Genomic DNA, 18,012 nt, shown 5'->3' with positions numbered 1-18,012 from the left:
CCTGCCTTCCCTCCCCTTAGCTTGATTTTTGTTTTATTAAAGCAAAAGATAGTTTCTTAAAAAGTGTATTTGAACTCAGTCACTTTTTTCAAGTAACACTGGAAGTTTTGAATGGCGTTAAGAAACTTGAGACTGAGCTGCTCCATCTCCATTGCCCTCTTGTCAGTTTAGATTGCAAATTATTGGGAGAGTGACAGTCTCTCTTTATGCCTGCGAACGTGACAGCAGAATGGCACTCTGCCTGAAGGAGCTACTCTAATGCCAGTATACTAACAATCTGCTACATCATACAGTTAACTGGCACCTGCAAAACAGGCATCTGAGGGACAGTAAAAGCAGACTGCTGCAAGAAGATAGCTCTCAGTTGGAAAAATGCTCTTTCCACACAATGTGCGGTACTGCTTATTCAGAGCTACAGCATTCCTCGCTACTTCAGCCCAACGTTCTCAGAGATACCAGAAGCCTTCTGGAAGTCAGCATCTGTGACTCCAGCTAGAAGCACTGATAAGTACAAGAACACCTGCCTTCTCAACTCCCAGGATACTTGAGACAGAAAGATCAGAGTTCAGTTTTTTCTGAAAATCCTTTAAAATCAGATGCATTATGAAATAACATTCCATTTGGATTTATAAAAGCAGACAAACCACATTCCATAAAATGCATTTATCTCCATGGCATATTGTGACTTTTCATCTCCAATTTCTAAAGTGTTTGTTGTAATCACTAGAGTTTTCCTCCCCTTACATTTTTAACATCCTCAAACTAGACTCTCAACCCAACCCATATTCCTGGGCCGTGGGTTCAGTAAGGACTTCTGAGGAAGGATGGCGGGTCAGCACGTCGGTCTTTTAGGCTATGTAGTCAAACAGATGCATATCCATGTGTTTCTACAGTTAAAAAAAATCCACCTAACCAGAGACAGAAGATATATTTAATGGTGAGGGACAAGTGCAGTAAGGCAATACTTATTGTGCACTATCACATGAATACAAGGAGGAGATGCCAGGATTTTTTAATGTCAGGTTTTCTTGGTAAAAGAGGTTTTTAAGGATCTGTAAAACCAAGACAAGCCCACCTTTGCAGATGACTGCATTAAGCTTGCTGTTGAAACTCATCTAGATCTCATCCAAAGGAAACTGACCTCGTGTTCTGGCTCTTAACACACTTTAAATAATCTGCCAACTGTGCCCCATCTGAGATACATACAGGCTTGATTTTTGCTGTGAGGATGGGATGCACATCTTTCCTGGAATGATGTTTGAAGCGTCAGTGCTTTCACCAAAGAAAGTATGATTGTTCAGATTTCTCTCTTTATGGGCTTTTTACTGATCTGTTAGTTCATTAAACCCGTCTTCAGAATGACTCATCATCCACATCATCAGCACTGCAGTAGGGAGAGACGGAGATTTGCCTTCCACAAGAAAAGAACGCCATAACTTACTAGAACTTGGTCACCAGCACTGCCACTGTTTACTGTCTTGAACTTGCATTGAGTCTTGTCATACTTCTCTCTAACCAGTGAATTAAGATTAGAGGGACTTTAAGACTTCAGGAAGGCCATCATCACGGAAAAATCAAGGAAAACTTAGTGACAGCAGCACAATATACACTTACACCGTCACAATATATTTACAAACCACAGATGTGCAGAAAGCACTGTAGGAGGCCTCTGGTAGGAAAAAGATGGTCACACTTTATTTCCATATGTTAATGAGAAAGGTAGATTTTGTGGTTAGAGAGAGGATGCCTGTGACATAGAACATCTTTTCAAAGAATACAAATACAGTATGAGAATAAACTTAAACCAGTATCTGTGAAAATTAATTTACCACATAGCTGCTATTGCACGTTTCCTGCCATCTCCTTTTTCCACAGCAGTCCAATTCAAATGAAGCCTGCAAGATTTGTCCCTTACGTTTATTTAATGAAGTAACCTGGACTAATTCTCACAGTTGCTCCGCAAGGGCTGTTTTAGGACATGCAAAGTCAGATGTTCCTCAGCACAAGGCTCTTAATACACAGGGGTTGCTCAGTTAGACCAACAGCTCCTGGCTGTCAGCTAACTATTCTTGTCTTCAAACCCTTACATTTGCTAGATCTTGTTTGAACCTCACCATGTAAAAATAAGCCACAGATTAGAAAGAAAAGTCCATGAAAGCAAGAACTACAGGAGGGCCTTAAAGGGATTTAAAGAAGCTATGAGAGATATACTTAATTTATGCTTGGGCCTAAGACTTCAGATTTTCACAGAACTTGAGATAATATTCAAGGAAAATGTAATAGCATAAAACAAGAGTCTCGTTCGACAGTCTGTAACCTGACTTTATAGCAGATGAAGCAACATAGTTTGACCTCTTACTTTTGCAGGAATACCATGTTAAGACTTGAAACTACCTTACCGTGACAGTCAACAGCATAAATACAGTTGAAACTATGTACTTGGCCCTGAGCTAGTAAAAAAATACTCCAGGCCACTGATTTGCTTAATTCCCAGCACAGGCTGCCTTACTCCGACGCTGCTGAAACCAAGCCTAGCACACTCCATACAGCACCTTCATACCTGCTGGGCCTCTGACAGACAACATTAAGGTCTATTCAGAATATACTCTTTAGGGTTTTTTTCAGCTGGTTGGGTTTAGTGTTTTTTGGGTTTGGTTTGGGGGGGCAGCATTCAGGCATGGATAAGTTGATTTTTGAAGAAAATTATAGTTCCAGTAACAATCATGCAGAAAATACCTTCAACTTCAGAGACTGGTTTGACAAACCGCATTAACCACACTTGGGGACAAAAGTTATCAGTGAGAAGTAGTTTGGATAGAACAGAGTTTGTGTCTTTGCTTTACTTCAGGATACTTAAACCAAGGGCCCCAGGTTAGGGCTGTGCCACGTCAGCTAAGAGCAGTCTTCTGAGGAGGAAGAGGAGAGAGAGAGAGAGAGACGAAGAGGTCAAAGACAGTCTGTCATAGAGCCAGGCTGTGGAGGGAAACCACAGAAGGAAGCCAGACATGAGAGGCTGAGGCAAGCCTTCCACTGAATAGATATGGATAGTGTATACCTCATTCTCACTTCAGCATCTTCTCCCCATTTCAAGAAAAGAAAAAAAAATTCAACACTAAATATACTTCACAAGTTTGCTAATGCAAACGACTATACATAGTCCTTTTACAAAACCCAAACCCCCTCATTTCCACACAAATGACAGTTCTCTGTTAGATTAGTACATGCAGCCACTTTGCATCTTTTCAACAGATTGAGTAAGTCTTTCCACAACTGCCTTGTGCTGGAACTGGAGCACTTCAAACAGAAGCTTCCTGAAGGACCCCATGCTCTGCCCCTTTCCAAAGCTTTGGCTCGGTTTAAAAAAGAACCTGACTCATGGGTATCATCACTGAACCTGCAAAATGTCCATAATCACTGATATCAAAGGGTTTATTCACACCACTGAAACCTGAATGTCAAATCACCATGGCAGTACAAACTTCTTTTTAACCTTTTGCAGCTGCTGAGAGCTAAAGGAAGACCACAGAAATTGTTTCTACCAGCAGATTTTCATGACCTGCATGCAGTGCAGTTGGGATACTACATAGCCCAAATATTGGAAGTACAAACTAAAAAACCTCCAGCCTTAAAAACATCAAGTTTTGAAGTGGACCACACATCTTACCTCAATTAGGCAGAACTTAGGTTATAAAGTCAGACTTACTCATATTAATTGAGTCATGCTCAGTCTAGGCTATAAAACTGTGGGTTTAGTTTGGAAACTGCAATACGAGTCAATACTAAAGCATTTTCTTTACAGACTTACAAAGCTGGAGCATACAGCAGTATGGAGAAAACAGTTTTAGAAACATGATTACGTATGATTAAGAATCAACAAATAATAGTTCCATATTCTAGATAAACCAAAGCTCATACATTCACAATTACCAGAATTACCAAACAGTGTAAAGTTTAGAAGTTAGCTTCCCTCCTTCTGCTCTCCCCTACCTCCAAGTTCACTTGTTTCAGACTTATAAGAAAACACCATCTACCTGGAACCAACTCCAAATGTGCAAAGCGAAGCATCCGTTACTACCTTTGTTGTGAGCTGTTCACATTCAACATGCCTTCCTCAATTTTTCATTTTATGTTTAAAGTACACAAATACGAAAAATTGTGTGTAGCCATTTCTGAGATGTCCCAGAACAGCCTTGTAAGTAAAGACAATACAGTGAGCATAAAGAAGCACAATCAGCAACAGCTCGTTCAGCCTGCTTTCAGTGAAAGGAAAAGTGAGAAGAACAGTATAGTTTTACTGCTCTATTCAGGAAACACCAAAATCCATGACCTGTAGGTGATTACTTACTGGAAAACGTAACTAAATGTCATATAAGACCACAAAAAGGGCAGTACCTTTCAAAACACTGCTATAGGCACCCTAAAGCAAACCAAAGTCCTGATTCATGTTACCTGTGTCTTTCTAAAAAAATAAGAGAATTCTGCTAAATGTGTCTTAACACGTCCGTGTCAGACCAACTGTCTCTTCAAAGCAGCTGGAGGAATAGCTGTTATGCAGCAGTTTGGTGAAGGTCTGTCAAGAGGTTAGACCAAAACCTGTCTATCAGTGCTTAACTACTAATGAGGGAAAGAAACATCTTTAGGGAATCCAAGGAGACAGCACTCAGCAGTTTTTATTGACAGGCAAACCAAAGTACAAACTAATTCTTCAGATAACTCCCAGGATAGGTTTGTGTTTGTTTGGTTTTAAGCACTCAGTTGAATATGATGCCACAGGCCAAGTCACACTCACGAATAAGTTTCAGAGAGGGAAAAGTGATGGGAGATGGCAGAAGAGAGGTCACTCGTCTAAAGTCTAAGAAGGTGGTTCAGCAAACTGGCTCCCACCAAAGACAGTACATTCACAAATGCTTCTAGCAGGGCTTTCATATTCAGCCTTGTGTTCAGCTGAGAAAACACAGCAGCTGGAAGTTTGCCTGGATTTCACTGGAGAAAGAGATGTAGAAGACACTCCACCAAGTGACAGGCCCACTGGGCTGTGATGATTTTTTTCCTCTGGTCTAACTGCTTTGTTAAGATCAAGTAAAACTGCCAATTTCCCAGCTTGTTTTCTTATCCCATCTCAGTTAATAAAGATACTCCTCTAATCTCTCTCTCTCATCTCCTTCTTGATCAGATGCCCTGTAGTTTCTTGGTTTAAAAAACCCCACACTTTGGAGCATCTTCAAAGCACCATCCAGGTATTAATTTAGTTTTAAAACCATACAAGGAAAGTATTATTCCCATTTCATAGCAGAAACTGGCTGTAAGGTTCAAAGTTTATTCATGGTACAAATACTAAAGATGTGCTTCAGTTTAAACTGATACGGTTTGTTTGGAAAGAAGCACATGTGAAGCAATCTGACTTAGCTGAAGAAGTATCAAAGACACAATGTCCACTATGTGGACATGCTTCATAACCTGATGTAGTTCACATCACTTTGGAATTGTACCAGGCATCCATGGTTTTGGTCATGAGAATCTGATTTATTTCAAGGTTTATCACACAGAGGGAATACTAGTGATTTATTAAATGCCAAACTTCCCTAAACTGATCATGCAATTTAAGATTATCTCTACCAATTCAGGATTCCTTTTTTCCAGAGGGAACCAGCACAGCTATAATAATTTCTTGCTGTCTCTAGCAAGCTGTGTAGTTTCTTACACTGCATCTGAAACTGAAATCTCTTCAAGGACAAACAATGATGCTTCAATCACCATCTCCTACCCTTCACACCCAACTAACTACCCTTGGGGTGAGTGACTGTTTATTTTTTCTTTTTTAAATACAAGTAATTGGTGGCTTTCCTCTTTTTACTACCAGATAGAAGAGTAACTTTAGAAAGTTAAAAAGTTTATTAAAAAAACCTATAGTAGTGAAGAGCAGAGCTGCAGGCAAAACTCCAATCACTTTGTGCCCTCCGGATCATGCACCAGTTTCAGGTTCCAGCCAAGTCTCAAACACGCTGATTTCCATTTGAAAATTGACAGAGCAGGTCCAACAGGCCTTACATGGCAAATGTGTCTCCCTGTTTGCAAACCTCAAAATCACAAGCCATCTCAAGTCTGTGGGGATGAAAATCACCAGATGCTTATTTTGTGATTAATAATATTTATTTTTTTAGTAACTGACCGTATTTCTTACCCAAGGTTAACTGGTGTAATCCTAGCAATCCCCAGCAAATTTAGAAGAGAGCATGTCTCCACTGTGACAATCCAGCTGTGATGTGTTCAGTCAGTGTTGGTGAGAGGAGAGTAAAAGCCCCACAGTTCATAGCAATGCATGCAAAAGTGGCACAAAAAGAAAAATCTATTTTAAGGAAGATCAAAAAATAAGATGCCCAGAGAAACGTTATCAAATTATATTTTAAAAGTCACTTAAGGTTTTGGGAGTTATTTTCAAGTAACCTAGCTTGCGCTTTATAATTTGTATAGTTCACAATCTGGAAAATTTTGGGGTTGAAATGGTACATTCCCAACTAAAACATTTATGTGGAAAACTTACAGTCTCCAACAGCAATGCCATATCCCACCTCACCCAGGTGTACCTCTACACTACCGAACTACTGGATATATGAAACTATCTTGGCCTTTGATTTTCATCCTGTAAGTTTTTCCTTTCTTTTTCAAGTGTCATGTTTTAAAATATCCTCCACTGCTGAAGTATTACAGAGTGATGTACTCCTGCCAAAACCTACTTTCTTGGTAATCTGAGGATGGGGTTTAGCTTCTTAAAACAAGCCAACACAGAATTAGAGGGGCAGTAAGCCAACATTTTAACAGTGTCTTTTAGGCCAATCTTTATGAACACTTTCATGTTTTTATATTTTCCAGTGAATAAGGGTTTATAATTCAAAATTAAAGGTGTACTAGATCTTTTCGTTTTAGCTTCTCTCCCCTTCTTTGGGTAAGGAATCAAATAGGATGTGAGTGGAACAGAAGAGGGAATAAAATACATTAAGGTAAAAAAATTTAATATGCAAGCTCTCTCCTTCTAATGTACTCCCTTTGCAGAGGGGAAAAACCCAAAGCCATCCATAGAAGGCTACAGCTTTGTAAGGAAAAACAGATTAGCTGCTCACAGATGTACTTGTTACCTTTCCAGTTTTTTCTGTGATGCTTTACTGGAAAGAAGTTATCAGTTAATTTCTGGTTAGAAATGTTCTGCCTAAGTATGGGAATCCTGAACCCATTCATAGCAGGAAGGAAACAGTTTTATGAGCTAAAATTTATGAATCCTGGTGACAAACTCTCACGAAGAACAATGAAGCAGCAGGTTACGCCAGTTTTTACAGGACAGGAACAAACTCTTGAAGGCTGTCCAGTTTCCTACCCCAGAAGCCCACAGTTTTTTTCTCCTCAGTTAAGTACAAGGACTGGAAGCTTAGAGGCGCTAGGCAGCTTAGAAATCACTTCTTGGTAATTCAGTGTCTTTATTTGTATAGCAGGCAAGAAAAGGGGAATAACAAGTTTCATTTGAACACCAGAAGAGTTACCCTTCCTTTGAGAAAAAGCGAGAGACTATATTTGTATTTCTCTCTTTCTTTAAAACCATACAAGATTAGTATCTCTGTGGAGATTTTTCTGCAATCCCACGTCCTGTTTTAACCCAGATCACTGCTAAGTCTTCAGCTGAAAATGCCGTGTGACAGCACACCCAGAACACAAATCCTGGATGTACATATACATGTTCAGGATTGGGAAAGAAGAGAGAACATCAGGGAAGTTGTGTAAGGTATTGGAAAGCAAGAGCAAATCCTGGTGCAGCATACAGTAAAATTGTTCTCGGATTGCTGCAGTCAGACTGTTTCTCCAGGGCTTAGGGAAGGAGACTAAGCTTTTTAAGACAGTCTCCATTCTGATTTCCTCTTGCCCCAGGTCTCTGACAGACCCCTCTGACCTCAGTTTCATTCTTCCCCTCTCCTGCCCTGGGTTAGCTCCAGGGCTCGGCTGCTGCGCAGGTCTAGGGGGGCTGTGCAGAATAAAATGTCTGGCCCTGCTTCTTCATTTTTGTTCTGTTTTTAAAAGTTACTAATAGTTTACTTAAGAGGAGGAGGAAAGAAGAATGTACCCTACATGCCAGGGAAACTTTTTCTTCTGGATTCTCATAGTGGCTCTTTGCCTTAAAAGGGAATCTTTGCTTGGCCTCTGGATGCTCTGCTGTAAACAGTCGGTGCCAAGGCATGGCAGGCATGTAAAGGATGACAAGTGCCATAACATTGTTTCATAATGCTGCTTCTCAACAGAAAGCCCAAAACATTCCATAGGGCCAAACTGAGTTCCAGCTGGTGCTGCTGGCAAAGCAAGGACAACATGGGGCACCTGCACACACTATATCTCTGTTTCTGGTACATCAGGCCTTTCCGTTCCCTTTTGTAGGACTCCCCACCCACCTACTGGTGAAGGGTCTAGACCACAAGTCTTATGAGGAACGGCTGAGGGAAGGGGGGTTGTTTAGCCTGGAGAAAAGGAGGCTCAGAGGAGACCTTATCGCTCTCTACAACTACCTGAAAGGAGGTTGTAGCAAGGTGGGTGTCGGTCTCTTCTCCCAAGTAACTAGTGATAGGACAAGAGGAAATGGCCTCAAGTTGTGCCAGGGGAGGTTTAGATTGGATGTTAGGAAAAATTTCTTCACCGAAAGGGTTATCAAGCATTGGAACAGGCTGCCCAGGGAAGTGGTTGAGTCAGCATCCCTGGAGGTATTTAAAAGATGTGTAGACATGGTGCTTACGGACATGGTTTGGTGGTGGACTTGGCAGTGTTAGGTTTACGGCTGGACTTGATGATCTTAAGGGTCTTTTCCAACCTAAATTATTCTATGATTCTACTTCTCTCTCTCCTTCTCTCTTCCCTTGCATGTCACCTCCCAGCGCTAGCTCAGTGTTTGCCATACTGTTTGCCCATAGTGGCGTGTCACCTGCATATTAACTGCTTTTCAGAGTACAATGCTGAAACTCCCAGGTATTTGCTGGTGGCCAGATACCACTGCTGCTCCTTCTCCTCTGCTCAGGATCCCCCATCATCTCTTCAATGCAGCTCTGGGAAGAATGGCTACAGAGGCAAGGCCAGGCATGCGAACAGCTCAGTTAATACTACAAAAATGTGCAGAGTGCATTCTTGTGGTAAAACACGCTGGACTAGAGTTTCCTTTCTTCTCTGGGCACACCTCCCAGAACTCCTCCCCCAGACCCAGAGGAGGTATCCAGCCTCTCTGGTTGCCTTTGGGGAGCATCTTCTGACTGTATAATCCTTGCACTGGTCCAGGATCCCCTCCAGTCAACACACGTGGGAGGGGCTGAGTGGGACAGAGCCCTAGGAACAGAAGGGAAGTGATGCCAGATGGGAGACAAATAGATTATTTATTTCTAGGAGCCAGTGATGCAATTTAAAAGGAAACATTCACTAGTAGAAACACAGAAAATTACTTTACCCAAGCAAATACCCTGTTGTTCTTCATTTTGAAATCTTCGCTTTTACCTTCGTGCCAAAAAGCCCTCATATCCAAACCAGGAGGTGCCACCATGAAGCCTCAGCAAGATTCTTTTCCTAAGCGATTTACCACAGTCCAGATTTTTGGTAATTTGGGGATTAGGAAAGAAAAAGGACACAAATCTTTCCTAATGTTTATTTTCAAGAGCTCTACGTGGAGCCAAATTAGGTCTGTGGTAAGAGAGATTCAGTAGGTCATAGATTAACAGTGTTGCAACAATTAATTTATCCAATGCTTAGAACAAACCATACAGCAGAACACTGCATCATAGGTGCCCAAGTCCTGAGCCTGTGACAGACATGCAGTGGTGGTTCTTGGGTTTGTTTTTGTTTTTAAGTCTCCAATTGTAGGCGAATTCTGGCTGTCTGAGGAAGCCAAAAACTGAGCAAGAAAGAGGGCAAATCCCAGCTTGAGAAGGTGTCTCATAGTATATTCTCCCCTGCTTGCAACTCCTCCTCCCCTAGAGCGGCATTCTCAGAGCAGACCCTGGTGCAGGGCACAAAGGGACAGGAGAGGCCATGCCGTGCTAACTCTCCAGGGCATCTCTGTCCAGCCATTCATGAGTTCATCAGCTGAAAATACAGACTGGAGTTCTGTGTTCTGGGGTTTGTCTTATTAACATGCAGCTCATTTTAGTCCCCAGGTGCACTCACTCCAAACCCATCAGGCCCATACACAACACCAAGATAAGGATGCTCCTGTATCCTTGCCTCCCTTAGAGGAAAAATGTCATTTGCATTCTAGCAACACAAATGCTTCCTCATCATCCTCCATTGCTAAATATACTCCCATACTGCAGCTAGACAGTATGACAGGATTCATTTCACCTAGCCATGGATATCTGCATATGTAAATGTTTATATCTGAATTGGCTCTCTAAGGACCTTTTAAAATCAGCAGAGATAAATAGTTTTTTCTCTATACTGGAAAACATTTCAGTCCAAGGCAGAGATCTATAGTATACCGTAAATTTCTTTAATTAAAACACACAGGCAAAGGAGAAAAGTGGCTCTTAACTGAGAGCAGACAATGGCAGAGATACCAAGCCTGGTGCTGTTACAGATGCTGCATGCTGCAGTGGGGAGATCTCCCACACTACAGAACCATGAGAACAAGTGATCTGCACCAAGATTTGAAAGCAAGTAAGTTTTGGGGTGGCTTTTAACACCTTTTTCACACCGGGGAAGGCAAATATAGGCCTGTCAGCTTTATTATTACAATACTCAGAACAGTGTTTTTTTCAACACAATTTGAAATTTTGGAGGCCAGAAAAACTGCTTGCAAAGAACAAGTAAAAACTAAAAAGAACATAATTGGCAAAAAAGTTCGTATCTCTCTTTCAAGGTTTTTAGACTCTGCAGATTGAAAGAAAATGTAAATGTACTGTAGCAAAAACAGAAACTTCTTGATTGATCTATCTATTCCCTGTGTGTTTTCAGACATATCTATTAACTTAAGCAGTGGTTGGTTTGTTTATTTATTATCCTGTAATCTTCTATTGGAACACAAAATAGAGTTATTTTGACTTCTGCATCATGATTAAATTCAAGTTCTGGCAGCAACTGCTCCTCCTGGTTATTCTGATGCAGCCTTGTTATCTTTCTAGAAGAGCACATGCAGTACATTTTGGTGCACCTCTGCAGGGAGGGAGTTCACTACCAGAGCACATAAACCGCTGAAGACAGTCTGTTATCTTCCAACCCTTATGAAGTTTGTAGAGCTGGCAGATTGCAAAGCTATCTTTATTTCTAAACTGAGCAAATTTGATTTGGAAACCTCATGGCCTCGTAAATGTCGGATTTCACAACATAGCTTGCATAGAGTTGCTTTTCAGGATAGAACTGTGCTTTAATTGCTGGGAATTATTTCACCATGGCAACCTGGCTTCAGCAGTCAGACTTCTTGCTATACAGCCCAAGATACACAAATGCAGACAGTCTACTCTGCTCAGAGACTACCAGGGTGCAGACAGGTTTGTCTTTGTAAGAAGTGTTTTAGGTTCCTCACTGCCTTTTTGCCTTGCAAGCTCTCTTTGTACAACAAAAACCATCTAACAATACTAACTAGTTTTAAGTACTACTGTAGCCTAAAGAAAACCTGCAACAAAGGAAGTATGTTAGATATGCAGGTCAAGCTCACCACCTTACTCGCATACTATATTTTGGAGGACAGGTACATATAATGTCTAATGTACTTGTAATCTGAATTTTACAATTCTCAACTTTTAAAAGTCTACAAAAATGTTTAAAAATATATTTTATAATTATACTGTGCAGCATGAAAGAAGGCAATATGGACTGCATGACAGTCCCCAAACAGTTAATGAGAATACTTACTCCGAGAGTCTGTGCTCTCAATAGATAAATATTTTTCAACATGGTGCAACATGTCAGCTTGCAGCTGAGCTCAGTCATAATTGTTGTCTCTCTCCTCAGCTCCCCAGAGGCGAGAAACAGTAAGGATTGTCTTTTTTACTTCTGGCAGGACTGGGCAAATTACAACTATTTAGGCACCAAAAGTGTCTTGCCTTGGAAGGATAAGTTAGTTATTTTTGTTGGGAAGAGAGTGAAAACAAATTCATCACCTGCCTTGCTACTAGAGTTCCACCTTTGAAAACGTCATCTATATGTAATCACACAGTAGGGCAGGACTTCAACAGCTGAATCCTTCACATAAACACAGTCTGGTTTACATCTAAAAAGTATGGTTTAATAGGACAGAAAAGTGCTAGGGCACACCAGAACTGAGAATGTACATAGAAACACAGGTAACAACATAGCTACTTCAAACTTCTTAGCTTTTTTGTAGGAGCTTCAGTAAACAATATAAACTCAATTAGATATATAGCATGGGAAAAAACTGTAAGTTGTTTTCACTATTCATAAGCAATTTTGCATGCCTGCACCTGTAAACTCACTTTTAAAGCATTTGTACTAGCACACACATGTGCATCTCGTTGCATTGAGACACATAGCTGTGAGGAATTCAATTACCTACCCAGTCATTAGTTATTGAACAGGTTGGGCAAAGAAATACCAATGTGAAGAAGCAGCCCCACCTGAAGTTTTCATCCACTGTATCAAGCTCCACAAACTCATCGCTTACACTTCAAATTAACTACAGCATTTTAATTAGGAAGGATATTTATTTACTAGAAAATACCATGGGCCAAGGTCAGCTCTCTCTCAATGGCAGCTTTGAAGACCAAAAATTGATCTTTTTCTTTTCTTAATATTTTGGCTTTAATTTAAACCAATGTTAGTTCAGGGAAGTCCCACCTCTCCTGGCATGCCTTAGATCAGATCCTGTGATGAGAAGCGGTGCCTTTCAGTCTTAGTATGAGCTATCTTGTTAAATAAAAAACCTGAAATCCATAGTTTGAAGGCACAAACTGTGCCTCCTCACAGGGTAAGAGACAGTTGAAGGTAAAAGGAATCAAAGCATTATCTTAATTAGGTAACTTTCATTAACAAATGATATGTACAAAACATTCACTAATCTAACCATGTAGTTAATTTTTAAACTTTGTGACAGAATGATGCAATGCTCTTTGTCCAGTTTTGTCATCAATAGCACACAGCTGTTTCAGTATTTCCTAGAAAACAGCACACTGAAGTTTTGCTTTCTGTACAACAGAGAAAGAAAAATCTATTTAAAATACAAACTCTATGGAATCATGGGTCAAAGTAAAGAACATTTGAATGACTGATTGAAAAAAATAGTAGGGTGGATAATAGTTTAATTACTGGTACAGTTAGATCAGCCACTGTTAATTAGCTCATGAGACAGCAGTGATTCCCAACCCTAATTTATTACTTTTCAGCACAGACCAAGGGAGACCGAAAAGCTTAAGTAGAAGCACCTTTACAGACACGTACTGATCCATTAGCAATCAGAAAAACCCCAAAACATATACTCAAACTTGTAGCGTTACCTCCAAAGGCTTGCTGAAATACAAATTCATTCTTTTAATTAAATGCTGAAAGCGCAGCCAAGAAATTGGTTAAGGAAGACTAGTAATTTTCAAAAAATAAACACTAAAATTAGATGTACAGTTGTGTGCTGAATTTGTTTCATTCCCTTGGCTGCACGTGCAAATGGACAAGCCATATCTTTAACTGTTCATGTGGATTTGCAATTAATCAGTTCACACAAGCAGAGACCAACTAAGAATCTTCCTCAAAACACAATGTGAATTCATGCTTTTACACTACCCTTTTGGAACCCAACATCACACCTCAAAACAAGGGATGGTTATGACGAGCTAACTCTCTTCAAACACAGCCTGCATTGCTCACCTGAGAAGCCCTGTTTCAATTCCTGGCAGCAACCAAGAGTTCATACTGGTTTTGCAGAAATGTAACCATAACTAGTCATGCGTAGCTGCGCTAGTAGTTTCACTGTGAAGAAATGAAAGATGGTCCCTAACTAGAGAAGAAGTCTCTCTCAAGAGAGTAGTTTACTATCATCATTGGGTGATCCAGTTACTTCTCAGTATTTAAGTCTCTACTTCAAAAATCTATAGGAATCCTTCTCAGGAAGCTTACAACTGAAATCACTTAACAGATTAGTTAGCTCGACTACTAAATAAGATGTGTGGATTTAAAAAAAAAACACAACCAAACTTTTTGATGTATTTGAATGCTGTACCTAGACATGAAAAAAGCTTTGTATGCTGAAAAACAACAGAAAAATAAGTATTTCAGTTGAGACGGAATACAGTTTCCCCTCTGTCCCACACAGATGCTGGTCTCAAGACCCCAGCTTTATCGTTTCCCTCCACGGGTTTGTTCTGAAGAAATAAGGCAGTCACATCAAAACTGAGGACTCTCTATAATAAAGAATCAGCAAAACCTAGTTTATCACAATTTCCTTTCCCCTGTCTTGCTAAATGCATCCTGCTGATTGTCAGCACTTATCCCTGTAAGGCTTTGGTGTTCTGAATCTGGGATTTCTGGTCACATTGGACTGAAGAGCAGATCTGGGTAAGCATCTGGAATGTAAGTGGAGCTACCAAGGGCACCTAATGTCACCTCTCCTGTGTGTGAATTTTCATAGATCATCATGAAGAAGCCCAAGCCTTCTTTCTTCATTATCTCCATGTACTTTGTATGGTGTGCTGGGATTATTTTTTTCAGGTATTAAGCTGTCCTAAGAGTTTTAATATTCTGTCACTACCTGCCTTTCTGAGGACAGCCGTGCTCACTGCTGATTCTTCCTTTTTTAAAAATAAAAGGAATTACACAGACATCCACAATGTTCCTTTCACCTGGGGAGCATCTGCTATCGCCTGCTCCTGCTGTCTGAGCAAAAGCACTTCTAAACTTATTTAAGTACCAGACAGAAATGAACTTGGAAAATTAACAGAGTAGCATTTTCTGACAAGCTCAAACAACCTAGCTCCAGTGTTAATGGAGTCCATTAACTCCAAGAAGTGTTTTTTTTCTTCAGAAAGCTGGAAGAAAGGGTTAATCCATACATCCAGTATCATTCTCTTTCCAGAGACGAGGTGCTGGCAGCTCTTAAAAGAAAAGCAACATCTCATCTTCTCTAACAGCAATTTGCTGAAGTCTTAGTTAAGATTCTGTTGAGCCCCACAGAACCAGGGATTAAGAAAAAGGATTAGAAAATCCCCCTCAACAAAAGAACTTTATCAAACTCAGTTTTGGTGCAGTCACAGAGAAAGATGTATGATAGGGGAATGGATACATTTTGTCTTAGCCATCTTAGAGACAGGGCAACAACCGGTGGGAGACCACATTCCTAACACCACATCTCTTCGGCAAAGATCATCAAGAATGGAAAGAGAAAAGCTCTTCTACAGAGGATTTTTTTTTCCTCCTACAAACTTACTTGGTAAAGACCTTGGGGTGCACAGGTGGTTTGAGATACCAGAGAACAGCAGGTAAAAATTAAGTGTGAAATAGATACTTTCTCCATAAAGAGCAGCACCAGAAAAATAGGCTATTACAACACAGGAAGCAAGGAGGCAAACCAGGAATTGTAGTCAACTCCCAGAAAGATGAATGTTGCACGCTCATACTTTGCATGTATATAAACTGAAATCATCTTCCAGGCAGAAACAAGCAACTAAAATCTGGAGCAAATCCTATAATGAAACAGGCGCATACCAAGGAAACAAGATAAGAAAAGGGTGAATAATTTCAGAAGTTTGAGTTCACAATCAAATCTATTCTTCTCAAAGTGTCCACGAGGGATCTTCAGAAAAAAGAAGCATACTTTTGCCCCTAAATGCTGTTAAACCTTGGGGCAGGTGTCCTTCCTATACTAGCTCTGGAGCCACCTTACAGGGTTATTTCAACACACAGAAGAATTTTAGCAGTCCTCTCCCTCTGGCTATCGCTTCGCAGGACATAGAACACAACCAAAATACAGCTCAATGTTGTAAGTACCTCTGAAGAAAGACACAGACTTCTTCATTAAATTAATATATTGTACGTGGTTCACCAACTTTCATAAATGCATCAGGGTCAACGCTCCTGTGGCAAATACAAGTGAACAAACAGACAACTATCCCAAAGAAATGGAGGAGTGCATGGCTCACTGGACTGCTAGTGAGACACAGCATCAAGTCCTGAGCTTCAGGAGGAGACCAGGTTGTTAAACAGTTTTGACAGAAGTATCTGTCAGCTCATAGTGGGGCCGAACATCAAGGAGAGCACTACAAGTTTTGCAGCCACCACCAGAAGACACTTTGCTACCTGCATATGCTGGAGCACACCCACCTGCGCAAGCAGGGAGAACCGCCCCTCCGGCAGGCACATCCCAGCCGGATGAGTCCATCAGGCTGGCAAATGCCACTCAGGCCTACCTCCACTGCAACCTGCTCTGTCCTGACGACAGGACACTCGTGTCAAAGAACAATCTCCAAAAGCACATCTGTGCTTTCATACGCACAGAAGAGCTACCACAAAGCCCCTCCTGCCTGGTCACACCTTGCCAAAGCACAAGATGTTGCTGCCCCATAGCATCATTGGTCCTTTCAGAGTAGCTGGGTGAGAGTCCCGGAAGGCTGTCATTGAACAAGGAATCGGTTCCTGTTATAGAAATATTCAGCAGGACACAGCATGACAATTAGTGATGTCAGTTGCCCTGAACCACAGACATTTTGAACTATTTTGGTACAATGAAAAATTGTGAGGGAGAAAGAAAAAGAACAGCATAAGAATAGCTGACATGGTTCTGAAGAGCATTTTGCCTACAAGCCCCTTCCCTGTACACTGCCCTCCCTCCCTTCTCTTCTGCCTGTCCCCAGATTTCTGCATTAATCAGATTAGCTAATGTTAAACAATGCTCTTCCTAATTACTTTCTAATACTGCAGACCGGACTAAATTATTGAAAAATGTTTCTACCTAAATTAGGATAAAACAGGATTGATTTTTTAAATATTTCTTTAGTCCTGTCGATACACACAAGCATCACGGACAACAGCTATCTTCAGCAATGAGAATCAAGGCAGTGGAGAAGAGGCAGCCACATCAAACACACTCTGCTTCAACCCACCTATGTCCCGTTTCATGAACACATTTAAGATGACTTTGCATGATCACTTAAACAGAATCCAATGTCAAAATTAACCTTGATCTTGCTATGAATTGAGGAATAGATAAGGAATTTAATTTTTCAAAAATTTGTAATTGCTGGATGTAAAAATGTAGCACCATCCAGGATGCGAACACAAACTTACTACTTTATCTGACTGAAGCAATCATTATCGCACTATTATCACTGAAAACAAATTACTACTCTTGAATTCAAAAGTACCTGTAAAAATTCCACTTTGTTAGTAATGCCAATGGCACACCTACCCAAAAAGAGTGGGGTTGGTTGTTTTATTTTTTGGTTGGTATCCAAATCAATCCCTGCACATTGCTCTTAAAAAGGGAGGCTCTTATGAGAAAGAGGAGTTTTAGGTTATCTATTCCCACACTCATCCTGGACTATGTGTACATATAAACCACACTGTACTTTATCAGAAGTCATTACACAATGACATCACAACTCTGTAGCCCACACCATTCCTCTTTCCTGACACCATATCACCAATTATAAGTCAACTATCCCAGAGGGACTCGGTTTCACTGAAGTCTTAAAAAGAAACGCACCGACTGCGAAGCTGCATGAGGAATAGTCTCTGAAAATTGCCTGCGCAGGACTCAAAGTGCCATGGCACAGCAAACACGCTGCAGTTCTGAGCCGCACTCGAGCGTCTGAATCGGGATTTAAGCACTGGCACAGGGAGTGAACACTGTGTCCTGAAGTCATCAGCACGCGGCTCTGAAGAACGCTTATGGCCAGCTCAGTCATCCGCTAGGACCAAAGAGGGGAGATGTCTCGTGTACCTGAGTCTTCCTTCCACTTGTGCTGCTTGAGGCCAGTAAAAAGCACACCTCTGCAAGGAAGCTAACAGTAATCAGCTGCTTCACAAGAAGCTTGAACTATTAATTAAATGATGTTAAAAAGT

General features: G+C 40.8%; 1 protein-coding gene across 5 annotated transcripts in view; it reads right to left on the bottom strand.

Moving 5' to 3' along the window:
• The window catches only part of MOB2 (MOB kinase activator 2), a 120,438-nt gene that overhangs the window by 11,184 nt on the left and 91,242 nt on the right, over nt 1–18,012 (bottom strand). For 2 of the 5 annotated variants that reach the window (XM_076344220.1, XM_076344218.1), the window contains exon 2: nt 1,207–1,384. The exons of the other annotated variants lie outside the window; for them this stretch is intronic. In XM_076344220.1, the coding sequence (XP_076200335.1) occupies nt 1,207–1,241 (35 nt within the window). In that variant the 5' untranslated portion in view covers nt 1,242–1,384. The remainder of the gene's footprint in view (nt 1–1,206; nt 1,385–18,012) is intronic. 5 annotated transcript variants of the gene reach the window in all.

Source organism: Aptenodytes patagonicus, chromosome 7 (genome assembly GCF_965638725.1).
Source record: "Aptenodytes patagonicus chromosome 7, bAptPat1.pri.cur, whole genome shotgun sequence".
Classification (NCBI taxonomy): domain Eukaryota; kingdom Metazoa; phylum Chordata; class Aves; order Sphenisciformes; family Spheniscidae; genus Aptenodytes; species Aptenodytes patagonicus.
This window is presented reverse-complemented; position numbering and strand designations above follow the sequence as displayed.